This window comes from Pinus tabuliformis, chromosome 6 (assembly GCF_031772625.1).
Source record: "Pinus tabuliformis cultivar Carrire ecotype Pingquan chromosome 6, CPIR1, whole genome shotgun sequence".
NCBI lineage: Eukaryota > Viridiplantae > Streptophyta > Pinopsida > Pinales > Pinaceae > Pinus > Pinus tabuliformis.
This window is the reverse complement of record NC_142292.1, coordinates 251,127,980-251,146,753: the sequence shown is the minus strand read 5'-3', so window position 1 is coordinate 251,146,753 and position 18,774 is coordinate 251,127,980. Positions and strand designations below refer to the sequence as shown.

The window sequence follows — 18,774 nt, the reverse complement described above, 5'->3', positions numbered from 1 at the left end:
AGGGATATCTCAAGAATCTCAGGAGGTCCAATGGCAGATATTAGAGATGCAAAGTCATTTGCAGATTCTTCATGCTCCTGTTGACGATCTGTGGATGGATCTCCATCTTTTGGAGGACCCATCTTCTCCATTAAAGCGACAGGAGGCCGCAAGAAGGCGGCTGGGAACTGCGTTCACCCAGGCTAGGTTGCGTGCGTTCAACAGTTGCAGTGGAGAGCTCTTTTTCCTTAGTTGTTGAGTTCAAAATTCATGAAACATTATTAGTAAAAAAACAAAATAAAAAATAAGAGTTAATTAATATATATATATATATATATATATATATACAATGTTCCACCAAGACTCCAAGAGGGGGAGATGCGGGTGCGGGGAGACACACAAGGGGGACGTGTGGGAGTACCCTCAAATTTTAGGGAAATTTAGGGGGTGCGGGGGGACATCGAGGTATATAATTTTTTTTCCTTTTTTAATATATATATATATATATATCAAATTCATATTTAATAATGAAAGCATAAATACAATGATACATACATAATTGAATTAAATAATGAAATACATTGATCCATACTCATCATCCTTACTAATACATACATGATTCATCCATAGACCACGAGATTCAATAATGAAATATTCTGATCCATATTCATCATTCATTATTCACCATTCTAGAATCTACATTGATTTAAAAATTAAATTCATCATTCATCATTCTAGATTCTAAATTGATTTAAAATTAAAATTCATCATTCATCATTCTAGAATCTAATTAGCACTAAGCAAAATAGACTATAATAGATACTGAAATCTGAAGGCTTGAATAGTAAATTGATATAACTAAAACTCAAAAACAGTGGAGTGATAAGTCTAAAAGTCACTCTAAAGTACATAGAGGGCTTGGTGCTCTTGATTAAGTACTAATTCCATACCCTTGTACATGACAAAATGCAATGGAAACATTGCAATCCATTGAATCCTGAATTCCTGAAAAACTGTTAAGTCTGCTGGATTTTGAGTGAGATCTAAAATTCTACTTTCTCCATATGAATTCCAATGAGGTCGAAACCACTCTCAAACATCTTGAGTCATTTCATGGTAATGTTAAAAATTTAAGTAAAAGGATGAAAATGAAAGAAATACTAGGTTCCCCTGTCATCAATCATTGACTACAAGAAAATTTAAGGGGGGACGCATAACCCATTTTGAGGGGGGACGCACAGGTGTCCCCCTTTTGGGGAGTCGTGGGGAGATGTGGGGAAACATTTCCCCAGACGTCCCCCACCCGGGTGCGTGGGGTGCGCGCACCCGACCCTGGGGGACGCGTCCTCATGGAACACTGTATATATATATATATATATATATATATATGAAAGAGAGTATATAAAAAAAGGGAGTTAAATTTTAATAAAAAGGGACAATATCAAGTAAGTCATTAGGAAAACAAAATTTAATAGGAAGTTAGTGGAAGTAGGGTTATTTGGAAAATAAGTATATAAAAAAAATATGGGGTTCTTTGCAATATGTCATTTTTGTTTAAAAGGATACCCTAATTGTCAAGAATCATTCAGAAATCAAAAGTTGTTTGCATATATGTTAAAAAACTTTTACCTTAGTCGAACTACTAAGTGATGTAGATAAACAATCATTAACAAGAAGTATGAGACAATTAATGGCAAGATATAAGGAAATGATGAAAACAGAATCCGCATTGCAAGTTGAAAGCCCATCATCAATCCTACCAAATGATGTAATCCAGTGTACCGAGAAATTGCAGCTAGAAGATCAAGAGAATGGCAAAATAGCCAAACTTCAGCAAAACAAGAAAGCGTTACAACATGAACATAAAAATCTTGTGGATATGCATTACAAAGAAATAATGGAAAAAGATGAAGTAATTTCTTGCCTCAAGGACCACGTTGAAAAATTAATTGCACAAGTCAAGAAAACTAAAGTCACAAAGAAGGAACTCAAGCAACACTTATCAGAACAAGAAGAGGAAAATTTACGTTTAAAGAACCTTAATAAAAGTTATAAGAATAGATCATAGATCTAAAGGATGAAAAGCTTAAAAGTCAAAACACTGAAAATAAGGTTGATAATTCAAAAATCAAAGAACTTTTACGTCTGAGAAACCATAATCAAAGTCTGCTCACTCAACTTAAGAAACTAAAGGATGATAAGAAAACATTAAAAGACAAGTTAGAACAATTTACTCAAGAAGAAGTATCGAAATCTCCAGTGGTAACAGTCCAAGTTGAAGATAAGGGAACGAATACCGATCCAGTGAATATGACAACTCAAGAAGACAAGTCAGTTGAAGAAACAACACACTTAGATGTTGCAGTTCAGATGATAAACATCCCAAGTGAATATTTTGTAACCAAATCAACAATATCATCCCCTGAAGTAAATCAAAAAAATTTCCACACTTAATAAGGGAATGTCAAACCAAAAAAGTTCCCTATCGACATCTGAATCATGATAGTAGACAACTCAACCATGCTACATATTGGGACCATGCAGAACAGAAACAACAAACTGATTTTCCAGAGAATAGTGATGTAACCTCAATCCAGTTCTATGATGACAAGTCGTTACAAAATTTCAGTGATCAGAATATTACACAGAAGATTAATCTAGAATGATCTGATCCCTTCTCAGTGTAACAATTTTGTTTGTCACTTAGAAGATCAAATCAACTTGTATTGACGAAGATCACTGTTCTAAGACGAAAAGACATTCGAAACCGAAAAAGACATCAAGCCTTGTTCATCGACAAGCTTTGAGGACAAAGCTTTTTGAGGAAGAAGGCAGTGTTATGAATAAATATATAGGAAATAATGTAAAATAATGTAAATGATAATAATCATAAACAATGATTAGTTAATTAGTAATTAGGTTGAAGAGTCATGTCTAAATGAGACATGACTCTCCATGAAGAAGCACCTGCTTGGTATATAAGCAAGCCTCTCGCTCTCATTGTATCATCATTCTTATTCATACATTTAATATATAATATTTGTATCCTCATGGATAACTTTACATTCCAAATTCTTCTGGAGTAATTAATCTGAAGAAGAAACTTTGTTCCCTTCACTTGTATAAGCTATAGACTGCACAGATTGAGCAATTTGGTCCATGGCTTGCCATATGTGTTTTCAATTTGGTTCACTGGTTTATTGGTAAATTTCTACACTGATAAATATTCAATCTCTGTTTATCTTAACTGATTAGTTTATTGGTAAATTTCTACACAGATAAATATTCAATCTCTGTTTATCTTAACTGATTAAGCATTAAATGCTAGTGCTACTCTGTGGTTTAAAATTCTGCAACTATTATGTTAGTCCTTGCTTCATGGTGTGCCATATGCTTTTTCAAGGTGGTTTACTGGGTTTCACAAAGTTTCTACACAGATATGTATTCTTATCTCTGTTGACCTAACTGTTTAAGCATTGCATGTTAGCACTTAGTGCACTTTGTGGTAACAGTATTGATGGCTGGAGAATCATTTAGTTTTAATAGCCCTTATAATAATTGGTAAAATACAGAAGTATAGCATGTAGTGGCACTAAAAAAGATTTGGAGAGCAGTGGAAGGACAATCCTGCAACTAACATATTTATTAAATGTTGTCTTTGGCCATGCATCACCTTAATTTTTTTACTTCAGTTTTGATTCATTGATGAAAGAGCTCTTGTTCTTTTGGTCTTTTTTGCAGCAGTCCAGTAGCAGCTACAAGGAGAGGACGTACACCCCCACCAGTACCCCCTAGGAAGTCCCCACCCACAAGGTGATGTGTTATTGTGCTTCACTTAGCATTGCAATTGGTATACCTGTGACATAATCTTTCTGCACTTTTTCTATTACCTAGATATGTAACAGTAGATTACAATTGAAGTCTTTGTTTAGAGGTCACAAACAAAGTATATTTTTCTCAATAATCTTTTATAAGGGATGATTCCCCACATTCATGGATGCCATCCCTAATAGGCCCGGTGATGTAGATTAGTGCACCTATCCTAGGGGACATGAACCAAGAACCTGCTGGCACAGAAGTAGCCAAATACACAACAACAATGGTTGCAGCCAGTTGAGATGACCCCTTGTGCTTTGTGATTTGGGGACATACGCCTATATTTTCTGAATTTTGTAAATATAATGAAAAATACGATAGTGATAGATGATTTGTGCAATGGTGAATCTTGGTTGTTATGTTGTTACATTATACATTATTACATGTATCATTTATGATATATTATGTTATAGGTAATAGTGTGTTATTGGTTTGTTATTTTTTATAAGATTTCAATGATTTATTTTTCAATTTTCAAATATTTAAATTTTAGTTTTTTAGTAGTTTGGGTGGGGTCCCCTATGTTGGAGACCCTGATCTCCCTGTGACATTTCCTAGAATTTGGTGGGTGCTTCAACATGCTCCCCGAATGCATTTCCCAACTCCTGCATCCCAGAAATTGGGTGTAACAATGATTCTTTCTTTTCCATCTTCTCCCTTGTAAATTGATCTGACTGTTTGCAGTAATATATCTGAGAATTAGAGGTGATCTTCCACATAGGTTTTCTAGAGGGATTTTATTTTAATCCCTCGAGGCTACTGAAAGAAACAAATAGATTAAATTGGAGAACCATATTTGAAGTAACATAGACAAACATGGTTCCATCCTTGAAATATATTGTTAAGTAATATTATTTATGTTCACATATTTCTAGTCTACACTCTAATCTCCTGTCGGAACAATACTTCGTTTATTTCTCAAGCAAATCAATTTTCGTATATGTGCAATTGCACTTCCTTTTAACTGATGTCTTAAAATTGTTAAAATTTCTGCTGTAATGGTAGTTGCTCAGTCCTATTATTCTATGGCTACTTCTATCTTTTATTTTGTGGTTTAGTGTACTTGCTTGAGAATAAACAAATTTAAATGCATTACGTCCTATTTTTTCTTTGTACATCAATCTTAACATGTTTTATTTAATATTTCAGGAAACCTTCTCCACCGCCTGAATCAGTGGTTCTTTATATTGGCAATCTGAGTCGTAATGTCAATGAAGCTCATTTGAAAGAGATATTCAGTAAGAAAAACTTTGGTTCCTATTTGCACTTGCTCTTGATGAGAATCTTGTGTGTTAAATCATAATTGGGTTTTCTTGTTGTTACTTTACATTGTTTCTGTGTTTTACCTATTTGTTGATTGAATAGAATTTTTTTTGACCTCATATTTCTTTGAGTTTTTATGCATATCCTCTGGATTTTCTTCCTTCAATGTGGTCTGCTACACAAAATAAAAAATGATGAGAAATGCCATGAATGTTGAATTCATGTGGTGAAAACAATGTTTCCAGAGCTGCCAAACACATATTTTCTGAATGTCAACCATTTTTTTATGAAGGTGCTGTGCAATTAGATTTAATACTTTGTCTTCCTTGTTGAATGGCCTTCCCTACGATAACATGCATGCGTGTTTCAAGTCTTCCATATTTTAATTACCACTCAAGCATTGGGGTAAAATTTTGTTCCCAGAAGAAATTACGAATAATTTGTAGTGATATTTGCTCAAGATTTGAAACCTGAATTTTGGTGGTGGACTTTTATGGGTATGGTAGAAATTAGAACCATCACTTGGTACCTTACATAAGCGTAGGGGTGGGGTGTTTTATCTTCCCTATGATGGCATTTGCATGCATGTTTCAAGACTTCCATATTTTAATTGCCACTCCTGCATTGGGTTAAAATTTTGTTCCTAGAAGAAATTGCGAATAATCTTTAGTGAGATTTTTTGAAGATTTGGAACCTGAATTTTTGTGGTGGACTTGTATGGGTTTGGTAGAAATTAGAACCATCACTTGGTACCTTACATAAGTGTAGGGGTATTGTGTGTTATCTCCTAGAATGGGCCTTGGCCCTTGGGTGAGCAGTTTAGGAACGAAAGATCTGTCACCTCTTGGGCTTCTGTAGCTTTTGGTTGGTTTGTCCCAACTCCAGGTTGGTATTCCGAGATCCTACTTATTTTCTTTTGATGGAGTCAAAGAATACAAATCAGACTGTGAATTGGATCAAACTCAAAGAATAAAACACTACTAACTTGGGATCGATTTGGGAAACTAGATCCTATCATTGCATCATGTAGTTGGACGAGAACTAAAGCAAGTTTCTGTTCGGAGATGGAGAATTGCAACAAAGGCATCCACCCCAGATGAATCTCACTGGATCAGTATGTCCTAATCCCTATTGTCAACTTTGATTTCGCAACCCTATCCTGGTTAGTAAAATCTAACCATTGCAGGAACTTTCACCGATGAATTCTTGGGGTCAAGAATTACAATGCATGTTCACAACAACCTCATTGGGCCAGGGGAGATAAGATGAGATAATTTTAGTAATGTCCAACAAGATATAGACAAATAGGTTAAAGGGACCGCTGAGTACAATAGTGTGGAATACAAAGTGGGAGTGCAAATACAGCTCCTATAAAGTATATGAAAGTGACAAAGTAAAAGCATATCCAAACTATGCCATACTAGGTAAGTCTTTGTAGTTTAGTACAAGGAAACATGGGAGCAGATTGGTGATGTGGAAACATGCAATTATTGCTGATAACTCAAGGATATCTATTCCAATGAGGTGGGAAGGGACGATGTGTCACTTGTGGGGTGTTGATCAACCACCCTCGATGCTCTCACTCCTATTATATGAGGCCCGAGAGAAGAAACTAATGATATATCATCGATCAAAAGATTTCTAATAGTTGCAACTGAGAGATTTGGTTTGAGATATGTCTCTTTGTTTGGTTGAGGTAGTCCCATGTTGAGATGTGGAGGAAGCCCCTTGTCTACCTGTGTTGTGTGACTGTGAACTATCCCAAGATCGAAGAGAATACCCTTGTAAGGCCTTATTGGATAAGATCAAATGGTCTCTTTAGTTGTCAGGGAACTAATGTTTTATGAAGTGCTAGTATCTACTCGCCATTGGATGCATTTGTTTGATGTGAGCATCGGAAATAATCAAGTGACCAGCTTGGAGATGTTTGGTTTGGGTATGGGTGGCCAAATGAAGTGAGATCTAAGACTGAGGGCCTGTCGCATGAATAGGGCCAAGATGAATCAAAATATGGAGAGAGAGTTTTGAGATTTCCTTCAGAGACAGTGGAACCACCCTCTAATGTTGTAATACATGGGACACATAAAGATAAGTGCTCCTCTATCTCAGTCCCTTGAAGACAAACAAATTTGGTAGATCTTGTCGTCTCGTATAATACGATGATTTGTCTCAACTTGAAGCTGATGAGAGCCCTCTTGAACCTACACAAGTAGAATCTTGAGAGCCTGCATTTTGTGTGAAGTGTATAAGGAGTTCAAACAATAAGGTCATCCCTCAACTCCATTCAATGCTTTGCATAAAAGGTCATCTTGGCATTTAACCCCCATAGAGGATTTACTTGGGTAACCTGATTATACTATTTGAAGATATCCTCTTTGATAATCCTTTATAACTCCTAGTTGGTCGGTGAGAGTTGACGAAGGGCATTATGAGAATATATGAAAGTAGGGAGCTGGTCCATCGAGATCCAAATTGATTGAAGTAGATCAGTGACCTTTGCAAACCAAGAGCGAGCTTGAATGGAAGTGCTTGAATTGTCTATAACTTTTGAAGAGCAATTAGCAAGGTAAGGATAATGATCTCATCTGGTTGATGAGTTAGTAGAGCACCAAACTTGATTTTGAAGGGAGACAAGACCAAAAATGGTTTCAATCCTAAAGGGAAGTGTAATGATCTAGGGCAATTTTGACCTAGGGTTTCTCCTAAAGCCACATATTTTTCCTTTTCTAGTACAACAGTTAAAATTTAATTAATTATCAATCCGTCTATTTCTCCCTTTCTGTTATTCAGCAAGCAGTGCGATTGTCCAAAGAAACAGTAATGCAACTGGACCATGCACCATTCACACATAATAACCCAACAATGTATTATGATCAGTGCATAAATACAATTTTGACAATTATGTTTCACAACAGATAGACTTGTATTCCACATGTAATCAACTACAGATCTGGAGTTCTAAACTCAAATGCAGAATTTCACAGATTTTTAAAACAAGTTTCTGCCCTATATAGATTCTCAACTTTGAGTTCTCTCTAATCCTAGGCTTCTTACTGATACGAGAGCCAGATCACTTGAATAACTTCCTCATCTGTCAATCTTTGGTGCTTCTGCTGTAGGGCCAAACGGTGGAATCAACACGAGCCACAGGCATGATCCCTCGTTGATTTGGTAAACACGTCTCCTCATGTGCAAGCAACTTTGGGACTTCTACAGATACAAATGCGTGCTATACAGGCCCCTGATTTTGCAAGCTATGAATTGAGCTACAGAACTTCACTTTTCCAGACCCTAGTCCTTCCAGAATTCATATTATAGAGTCACTGAGGTTACGCTGATCAATCCAGGCAGATCCCATTTTAAGGCTAGGGTTCTGTCATGCACCAGTACTTCTAAGACCTTCAAAGGATCCGACTTGTTCAGGAAATGCCTCGCTTCAATTCTTCCTTTTTGACCTTTGCCAGAAAAGGTTAATGAATCGACAGGACATCCTTGCTGTCCTCCTGGATGGCGTTGTCTGTGTGAAAACCAAGAATAAAACTCCCACAGAATGCGCTGTCCTCACAAATAGTAATTTCACAAACTTGCTGCCTTACATAGAACCCCTTGTGCCCAAATAGAGATTACTCTTTGCCTTATGTAGGATCCTTGTGCCAAACAGAGATCAATCTCCACTGAATCTTGCTGTCAAACAGAGATTAAATATCATAGAACTCACTGCCCAAATAGAAATCTTGTGCCAAAACAGAGAGAAGAGATAGAAGGATGTCAACTAGGGTGGAATTTTTCACCATGGAAATTGACAAGGAGAAACGGGTCTTAAAACCCTCAGAGCTATTGCTCAAGAAACAAATGAGATGATCCACAATGATGCTCAAAATGAATTCATCCCTCTTTTATTTAAAGATTTCCTAGAGGGTCTCTTCTTCTTAAATGATTGAGTAAACTTTGCTCCAATCCCCAATTTTGGGTTTCTTCGCCCAGCTGGTCCAAAACTCATCTAGACATTGGGTATTTTGGTGTTTTTCCCTTTATGGAGGACTATACCCTATGGGGATCGATAGGCTACATCGTCACTTGGACAATTAATTTCTCGGGAACATTACAGTTGCCCATTCCGGACATTGCTTGTCCTCAAGCAATGAAAAATTCGTTGCGGCTTCTTCAATTTCTTCCTTTAGAGCATGTCCTATGGTTTTCTTCGTTCCCTTTATCCCTCCATTAACGAATTCTATATTTTCTGGTGGTAATTGACTATCAGTGATTGCTTCATCCCCATTCCCTCGATATGAAGATAATAATCTGAATCAAGCTCCCACAAAACAGGCTTTCCTTCTTGTGGCTGAAAGTATCCAAGGAATAAATTTATCGCATCTTGCTTTTCCCCATCAGTGTAAGCTTTGCTGTAATATCGTTTGATTGATTTCAAAAACTCACAAGATTGTGCTGTAGCTTCCCACTTTACTTGCCTCCCTGTGAAAACAATGCTGCAGAATTAACATTATCATTTGCATGTTTTTGACACGTTTCAACTTCATTTTTCCCAGTTTGGCATGTGGCAGAAGTCTTGTTCTGAATCACTTCACTTGGTTGGCTAGTTTGAAAGGGTTTCCAACATTTTTGTCTATCTCACGAGATTGGGTGAAATCTACTGAGCTATAATTTTAGTGTGGAAAAAGTCTGCAAAAAATCCCGATTTAATCCTAAAAACGCGATTTTTTTGAACTAAACGATTTAATCCCCCGACTTTTTGGCGACTTTTTCACAAAGGAAAAAATCGCGATTTTTTCCTTATAAATCGGGAGTCGACCCAAAAAGTCTTCCTCCCTTCCTAGGCCACGGATAAAGAGGCTGCAAAGGTGAAAAAACTATAAATTGAAGCTTCCATCCATGCATTTTCAAGTTATTGCATTGTATTGTTTGTCATACTTCTTGTGAGCATAGCAGTCTCATTTGTAATCTGTTAGTTTTGAGGTTAAGATATGTTTTTGTTTTCCAAGGAAAAACAAATATTTATACTTCATATTTCTAGTTAGAAAGCAAAGTATACATAGGCTAAGCCCCCAGGCTTTCAGTGATCCAGACCAATGTGGAAAAAGTCGAAGTCGGGATTAATTCGGCAAGGGTCCAAAAGTTGAAAAACTCTGCAAAGTCGGGAGTTTTTTGAAAGAGTCGGCAAAAAGTCGGCAAAATTAAAAAAACACAAAATTATTCATTTTTAAATTTTTTTAACATTTAGAGTATCCACAACATCAAATAAATGCATTTCCACATAAACATGTAAAGAAAGCTAATATATAATATGTATATGAAGTCTAGTGCTACATCACATATCAAAATAGTGAATCAACTCCTGAATTTTGAGTCCTGTCTGAGTCCCAACTCTCAAGAGTCAAAATATCAACAAAAAATATAATAAATGTACATCATGAGTCATCTAAAAGTCATCAAGTAATCACTAATCAGTCACTGAGATCCTTTTCCCCTTTAATTGGTTATCATAAGTTTTTTCTTGAATTTATTTAAATAATTACTGTGAATAAATCTGGCTAATTGGTAGAGGTACGTTTACTGGCATGGGATGCAGATTGTTGTGGATAAGTTTGTGCAGAGTTGGATGCTGTAGCACTTTTAAAAGTGCAAATCAATAGTTGGGTTTCTAACTCTCTATACCTCTCTCTTGGTATCATCTAGGGCATGGGCATGTATTGTAATGGACTTGGTAATTTGGGAGTGTTTTAAGTTATTACTTTGCTCCTCCTTTTTTCTTTATGCTTAATATGTTGCCTCTTGTTACAGCTAAAATGTTTTTAACTGGCTTCTTTTTAAAACAGTATGGCAGGTGTTACTACCGGCAATGTTGAATACTTGGCAAATGCTATCAACGAGGTCACAAAGTCATCAGAAAAAGAGATGAAAGTTGGTGCAATTTAAATCTAATTTTTGGCAAACATCACAATTTTATTATTGCATCATCATATGAGAATTTTAGATCTTAGTTTGATTTTTGTGCTAGTGCACTACCATTGGAGACACCTTTGAATAAGTAGCCTATTGGTTAGGCATAGTCATTAGCAAACTTAGTTTTTGTACTCCGTTTTAGGGGTACAGTAGGTTTCTCATGATAGTGTAGGATAAACGTTTGCTAGTGCACTGCTATTGGAGATACCTTTGAATAAGTGGCCTATTGTTTAGGCATAGTCATTAACAAAAATAGTTTTGTACTCCATTTAAGGGGTGCAATCGGTTTCTCATGAAAGTGTAGAATACAGATTTGAGGTTTTTTTATGGACGTTTCCTTTTATGGTTGTATTCTGTCAAGAGGACAATTCACATACCTGTGTACTTTCCTTTCTCAAAAAGTGGGATGTTATTAAAATTAAATATCTCAGGAAAACTACAGGAATATATGGTTACCTTAAGCAATAACAGATGCACTTAATCAGCTCCCAAATCTGACTTATATGGTTTGGAAATTTGTCTCTGTGCACAACCGTCCAAGTCAGCCATAAGAAAGGGTTTAAAGTTTTGCTACACGGGTTTTTCTGTCAGCGAGTTAAGGGTTTGGTGTTAAGTTATAAACTCAGAACTGTTTAACTGTGATTGTTGAGTGTTGACAATGGACTGTGGACATACCTTGCCGGCTCCTCTCCACGCAATGGCAGTTGCAAATGGAAGTTGGATTTGCCAATTTGGAACGTAACCCTCGTTCTCTCGATTCTCCATAGCAGCCAAAACAGCGAACAATGAAAATGCACAACAAAAACTAAACTGAAATCACCATTTGCAGCTCTTTATCCACGAAAAAAAATTCATGCCGATTTTTTCCATTGACTTGCGATTAAATCGGGATTATTTCGATAAAATCATGATTTTTTCGTTTATGAAAAAATCGCCAAAAAGTCGCCCGATTTAATCCTTTTGCCCAAAAAATTGTAATTTTAGGAATAAATCCCGATTTTTTCGGGACTTTTTCCACATTGATCCAGACTCTAACAGCCACTGCCCCTTCAAAAGATTACAAAAGTACCAAAAGGACAGGCATACAACAGTGTTCCGTAGAAAGAACCTCACACCATCAAAAATATTGTTACAGTTGTTGAATGCTTCCAGGAGAAACAACAAAGAGGAGGTCATGAAGATCAAATAGCAACAACCTGTCCAAAAAAAACAAAACCAGTGCCTCAATAAAGAACCCATTTTTCTGATACATAACCTTGTAAATGTGGGGAAAGGTTATGTATCAGAAGTGGATTTTACCTTTAAGAGTTTTTGAATAATAGATGCCAAGGCTAGGTTAATAATCTGACATCTACTGTTTTCTCAGAAAATAAGTAGCTTGGATTCACCAAGCGTTAATTTTCACATCTACTGTGATACTCGCTGTTAATTTTCATTGGACCTACCACCTGACACCTTATTACCCAAGCAGATTACAATCTACTGAATAAATGCATGACTTATTTCTTAATACAATTAGCGGAAAAGGGGAAGAGGATCTGAGTGACTGATTACATGATGACTTTTAGATGACTCATGATATACATTTATTATATTTTTTGTTGATATTTTGACTCTTGAGAGTTGAGACTCGGACATGACTCAAAATTCAGGAGTTGATTCACTATTTTGATATGTGATGTAGCATTAGACTTCATATACATATTATATATTAGCTTTCTTTACATGTTTATGTGGAAATGCATTTATTTGATGTTGTGGATACTCTAGATGTTAAAAAAAAAAGTGAATAATTTTGTGTTTTTTTTAATAATTTTGCCGACTTTTTCAAAAAACTCCCGACTTTGACGAGTTTTTCAACTCTTGGACCATTGCTGAATTAATCCCGACTTCGACTTTTTCCACATTGATAAATACCCTCTCTAGTGGGAACATTCTGGTTCCAATCTCAAATGTTGAAGTATCACTAATTTGAGACATAGACTTGGTTTCTAAATCTCCAGATTCGGTCCAAACGTTTCCACTTCATCATCCCCCTTTTTGGAAACAAAAGACAATTTTACAGACTGAACAAGATCACTATTTTCAACAGAAAGCCCCTCAACATTCGGAAGGAGCAAACAACTCTGCAAATGATTATCCTCTTTTTCCATTGTAGGAGATTTATTATTCTAATGAGATTCCAACTTCTAAACTGACCTCCATTGCCTCGGCCTTGCCTTTGTCTTTTCCAAGCTCTTCTGTCTCTTTCTCAGGCACTTTATAGTCATATTATGAACCTCTTGCCCAAGTTTTTGTGCTTCCCAAATAACATTCTCTTCAGGAATATCCAATTGTGACACTTCCACCATAGTTTGGTTAGTGCTATGACCTGAGTCAGGTATTGGCATAGACTGCTGCCCACCTGAAGAAGGCATGGTGTTTGTCTTCCCTTCATCCTGCACTTTGATACCAACAAAGGTATTATCTTCTTTAATATTCCTTTCAAATTCCAGATTCATTTGATTAGTGTGCTTGCTCTTGGACTTCGATGCTTGCTGTGATGTACTAGTCATAGGTTGGTCTGCTGGCAGTGGAGATTGAGTAGGGCCTTGAATGGAGGTGGCCCCAAAGTTACATCCATCAGTTTCATCCTTAGCATGAGAAAGAAGAAGAATGTCTTTTCCTTCTGGGGAAGAAGAAGCTTTGACTAGGTTTTCAATGTCTTTTGTTGGTAAAAGAGATATTATTAATGCATCTTTTCCTTCATTTTCTTGGTCTTCACAACCCTCAACAGAAGATAGATTTTCAAGATCATGAGACACTTGACTCCCAATTCCTTGCCCATCCACAGGTTGATTTTGAGTCACATCACTAATAGCTTCCAAGCACTTCTCCAGACTGTTTTCACCTGGGCTGCCTGTTACATCATGGACAAGTTTCTCCACAGGATTGACCAATGAAACATTTTGATTTTGATCATCTTGAAAGCAAACAGGGCTGACAGATTCACTAACTTGAATTTCAGTATTTTTACGTTGCATTACTGGAGTGCTCCCCTTTTCAACAGTTAATTTTATGTCAGATGAAGTATGATCAGCATGGATAGATGGTGCATTAGAAGCTACTATAGGGGAGGAATCAAGCCCTAAAGTCATCACCCCCTCTGAATCTTTAACCTGATTGTCTGACTCAGCATCTACAGTTGTTAATCCTTCGCTCCAAGTTCTAATTAAATTTTCACCCGAACAATTTTCTTCAGTCTTTGGGCCATTTTCTTTTTGTCATGGCTCTTTTCTTGTGAAGGCACACTAGTTTCCTGTAGATGTTTATCACTGCCCAGCGTGCTTTCCATACCTCCATTCTTTGCTTGCTCATCATCACAGGCCTGTAAAAGACTCTCAGGTAATGCCTCGACGAAATGTTTCCCTCCACCATGCTCATTACCTTCCTCCAATGAGGAATCTGGAATTCCTTGCTTTTCTACTAACATAATGTCCTTGCAAGAAACATATTTGGCATGCTTTTCTGCATTACACTGACTAATTTCAGCCCTCATCAAATCCGATATTTGTTTTAGTTGCCCAATATTCTGTTGGTTAACTGTTTCAATATCAGCATGATCCCCAACGTTACTGTTTTTTGTACTCTGCAATGGATCTGGCATGTCTTGGATTTTGTCTGGCATATCAACCTCCGTAGAAGTGTCTGCAACATGTTGTTTTGTCTTTTCATCATTGATTTTATCTGATACAAATCCTGGCATACCCTGAACATCAACCTCCATAAAAGTGTCTGTGGCAAGCTGTTCCATCTTTTTGTCAGTGACTTCATCTAATGGAATTTCTGCCATTCCTGGAATGTCAACCTCCATTGACGGGTTTGCATCATACTGTTCTGTGTTTTCAACTTTAATTTTAGCTAATATAAATTCTGGTGGTCCCTGAAAGTCTGTCGGTGGAACCTCTGCATGTAAGACCCCTGTAGTCTCAGTACTTCTATCCAATAGTGATCTGAGATCCCTTGTGGTTCTATTGATTCATGTTGAAAATAGTACCAAGAAGAGGTGTTACTAGGATTTTATTCCTTTTAGCCTAGTGAGCACGTTAATGGCTTTTGTCTTGATGATATTTATGAGTTATATTTTTTTTTTCTCAATCTGTCTACTCCTATTATTTATACAAAAAATATTACAGCAAGGCCATGGCCTTGAAAGTCCTGCCCTGAATTGGCATGTTACAAAAAGATCATGATTTTAGTACAGTGTGAACCTTCAGCAGTATTTTGACTACACCTTCGACACGACACAGTGCTGAACAAAAACTGAGACGAAACTTGCACAACTAGACAACGGTAGACATAAACGACACATTGACAGACAGAGACCTGAAACATGCAATAACTTCGAGAATCAAAACAGAGTCGAGCTCCTACTTCAGAAACTGCAAGGGCGAAAACCCGGGCTGGATCAGTCATCCTCAGAGGTGTAAGGCTCCTCGACGACCCTGCACCCGAATTGAAGAGAGTCCTCCGAGTCAGAATGAGGAACCGCCGAGCCTGTAGGTTCACCACGAGCTGGCGCACTTGGACCTGCAGGGACAGCCGGATTCATCAGCGAAGCACCTCCCATGACCTGGCGCTGATTGTCCACCGGATTCGCCATCCTCTGTTCTGCGAGTGCTCCAGGATGGGCTGCTCCCGAGCCCCTATTATCTTCACATTTTTCTATGGTGACTGAGACTATGAAGGTGGAGTTGGCGAGAGAACACGGGATGCGATAACGCACAGTGGGATGAGCAGCATGCTCACAATCAACCCTCCCAATTCTCCCACGACCCCTGCCTCTTCCGCTTCTGGTGGCCGGGGGACTGCTCCGCCCAGGTTCCAACGTGTCCGAGGATCGCTGAGAGGCCATGCGGCCACGGGAGCCACCACGTCTGCTCCCCATCCTGGGCCGTTCGCGCGACATTGCAATGTTCAGTGAATTGTCGAGAGAGTGAATACACGGAGAAGAGTACCCTGAGCGAGGCGAAAACAGAACATCAATTGAACCATAAGATCCCGGAACCAGAAAGGGAATGACGGGCCTAAGTTCGCTTGCAGAGAAGCTCAGAGAGACACACAACGCTGCAATCCATGAAGCCGCAGAGGAATGCAACAAAGCCGCGGGAGCGATTAGCTTATGGAGCGCCATAGCACAGTTAACCAGGCAACGGATGGAGGAAGTAAATGCCTCCATTAATAAGCTTGTGCGAGACCAGCTCGCCTGACCTGCCTCATAACTCGTGGCATGTTGGGGCTGACACCTGCCCACGTGAAACGCCATCCGCATACCCTCCGAGCTGTCAAACACCCGCATTCGGGATATTTATGAGTTATATTAATGTCATGGTGGGAAAAGGTATTTAGAAGTGTTGTACCATGTACTTTTTCTGATATTAAAGTCATTTGTATTTTATAAAGTGACTTTATGTTTAAAAGTATTAAGTGTACTTTTCTAATATTAAAGTGAGGAGAAAAATCATTTTATGAGAGAAATTGAAAAGGTACACAACTTAAAAAAATGGTACTAGGAGACTTTTAAGTGATGGGGCCAATGCATGAAGGGGGACATTTGGGAGAAATGATCTAAACCACACATCTTGAGATTTGAAGATGAAATCTCAGCCATTGGATTCTAGGTCTAGAGATTCAATTTTTTCCAAGGAGAAAAAAGAGGAAAAGGGAAGCTCATTCTTCACTTCACACTTGAGAGGACATAAGGAGAAAGAGAAGAGAGCAGAAAATTTCGAGGAGAGGAGGAGAAATTGCAGGAGTAAAAGAGGGGCTCCAATCCCAAGGAGGAGGACTATACAGTGGCATGAATTTCAAGGAGAAGCAAACATGATTTTCGAGGACAACAACAATTAATCAGCACAAAATTTGAGACAGTCAGGGCGTGAATTTTAAGGAGGTGAATGTGCTGTTCTGGCCCAAAATTCGAGGCACAAATTTCTGGATTCTGCCTGTAACAGGCAGCACAAAAATCGAGGGTGATTCTGTTCAGTTCTGGGCACGAATTCCAGGGAAATTCTATGCTGTAGCAGCACAAATTTTGAGGTAGATATCAGCAGTTTTATTTCATGGAATTTGAGTAGTTACAGTCAGCTATTGGGCACACAATTTGAGGCAGATTTGAGCACAGTTTTCAAGGCTGTTTCTGTGCACAGATTTCGATGAGCTGGGCAGAGAAGAAATGCTAAATTTCTGGGCACAAATTTCTGTGTAAATTTCCAAAATGTGTGCATTTAATGCTACAGAAAAAGAGAGATAAGTACTGTTTATTTTTATGTACTTTTTTACAATCTCTCAAGCAATAAAATCCTCTTTTAAAGACTGGTTTTCCGCAAGATGCTGTGGGGTTTTTCCAGGATCAGATTAACCAAAATAATTGTCTCATGTGTTGTGAATGCTTGCGTTTAATGTTCTTTTAATTGTCACTTGTTAGAAAAGAGAAAGAGTAGAAATACTCTTTATGTTTGCAATAAATGCATTCTGATTTTTATATCAGCATGACAAAACATGTGGGTTGGGCCTAAACAAACATATGCAAAATTGTAAATGGGGTCAAAGGTGTAGGTCATTAAATTTTCTACATGGTATGAGAGTAAGGTTGAAGTCGCAGATCTAAAAATTCCATACAGCTGATAAAGAGGACAGCAAGCATTAAATCCTGCTAACAGTGAAACAAAACCTTTTGAAACTTTGTCAGAAACCCAAAGACTTCAGCAGTTCAGAGGGAGGAAGGTTCTAGTTCACAGATTCGCTCCAAATTGTTGGTTGTGGGGGCATGGCAACAAGGCTGAGAGTAAAGGACAGATTGGCAGGGCTTGAAAATTTTGGCCCATGGAAGGAGAGAATCATGCTTTTACTGGTGGAAGTTGAAGTGTGGGATGTTATTCAAGCAGCTGTGCAAGCACCCACTGATCCAACTCAGTTGGTCGAGTTTGTTATGAATATAATTATGTAAAAGTAATCAATATAGATAATAAATAATAAACATAATAATATGTAAATAAGTAATAATTAGTTAAACAAAGAGGCACGTCTAAGGAGACATGATCGTTCATAAAGGGACCCCTGCTTGGTATATAAGCAAGCCCCTCACTCTCAATTGTATCATCATTCTCATAAATACATTTTAATATATATTTTTGTATCTCAATGGAGATCTACATCTTCCAAGTCTTTTGGAACATTTAACTTGAATAACAAACTTTGTTTGTTTCATTTGGTATTAGAGCAGTTTGATCCTCTGGCTGCTCCGTTGCACAGAGCACGTTCTCCGATCTAGGTCCTTGGCCATAAAAATTCTTCAACCTTGTTGCTGATGGAGCATTTTCGCTACAAAGCATTTGGAGGGTATCCATTTTCGCTATCAGGCCCTTGGCCATTTAAAGAAAAAAATAATAATAATTAAAAAAATAAAATAGTATTAATTTTTTTTTTTTTTTGAAAATAAATATATTGAAAAAAGTTGTATATAAATAAAAAGGTATTAAAAAAAATTGAAATAAAGATTATTTAAAAAAGTAAAAAATAAATTTAATTACATTGCAAAAAAAAAAGCAAAACAAAAGCATATCCAAGCTGCCACGGGACTTCCGACAGCCAATCGGCCCACTGACTGCCACACCCGTTCGAAACCACAACCGCCATTGCTGTTGGTACACACAA

At 37.6% G+C, this 18,774-nt stretch overlaps 1 protein-coding gene across 4 annotated transcripts in view; it reads left to right on the top strand.

The window, feature by feature from the left end:
* Positions 1 to 18,774, top strand: part of LOC149258336 (uncharacterized) — a 173,594-nt gene that overhangs the window by 39,346 nt on the left and 115,474 nt on the right. For 3 of the 4 annotated variants that reach the window (XM_089415174.1, XM_089415176.1, XM_089415169.1), the window contains exons 2-3: positions 3,721 to 3,792; positions 5,005 to 5,093. In XM_089415174.1, the coding sequence (XP_089271300.1) occupies positions 3,721 to 3,792; positions 5,005 to 5,093 (161 nt within the window). The remainder of the gene's footprint in view (positions 1 to 3,720; positions 3,793 to 5,004; positions 5,094 to 18,774) is intronic. The other variant, XM_089415171.1, reaches the window with a different exon arrangement.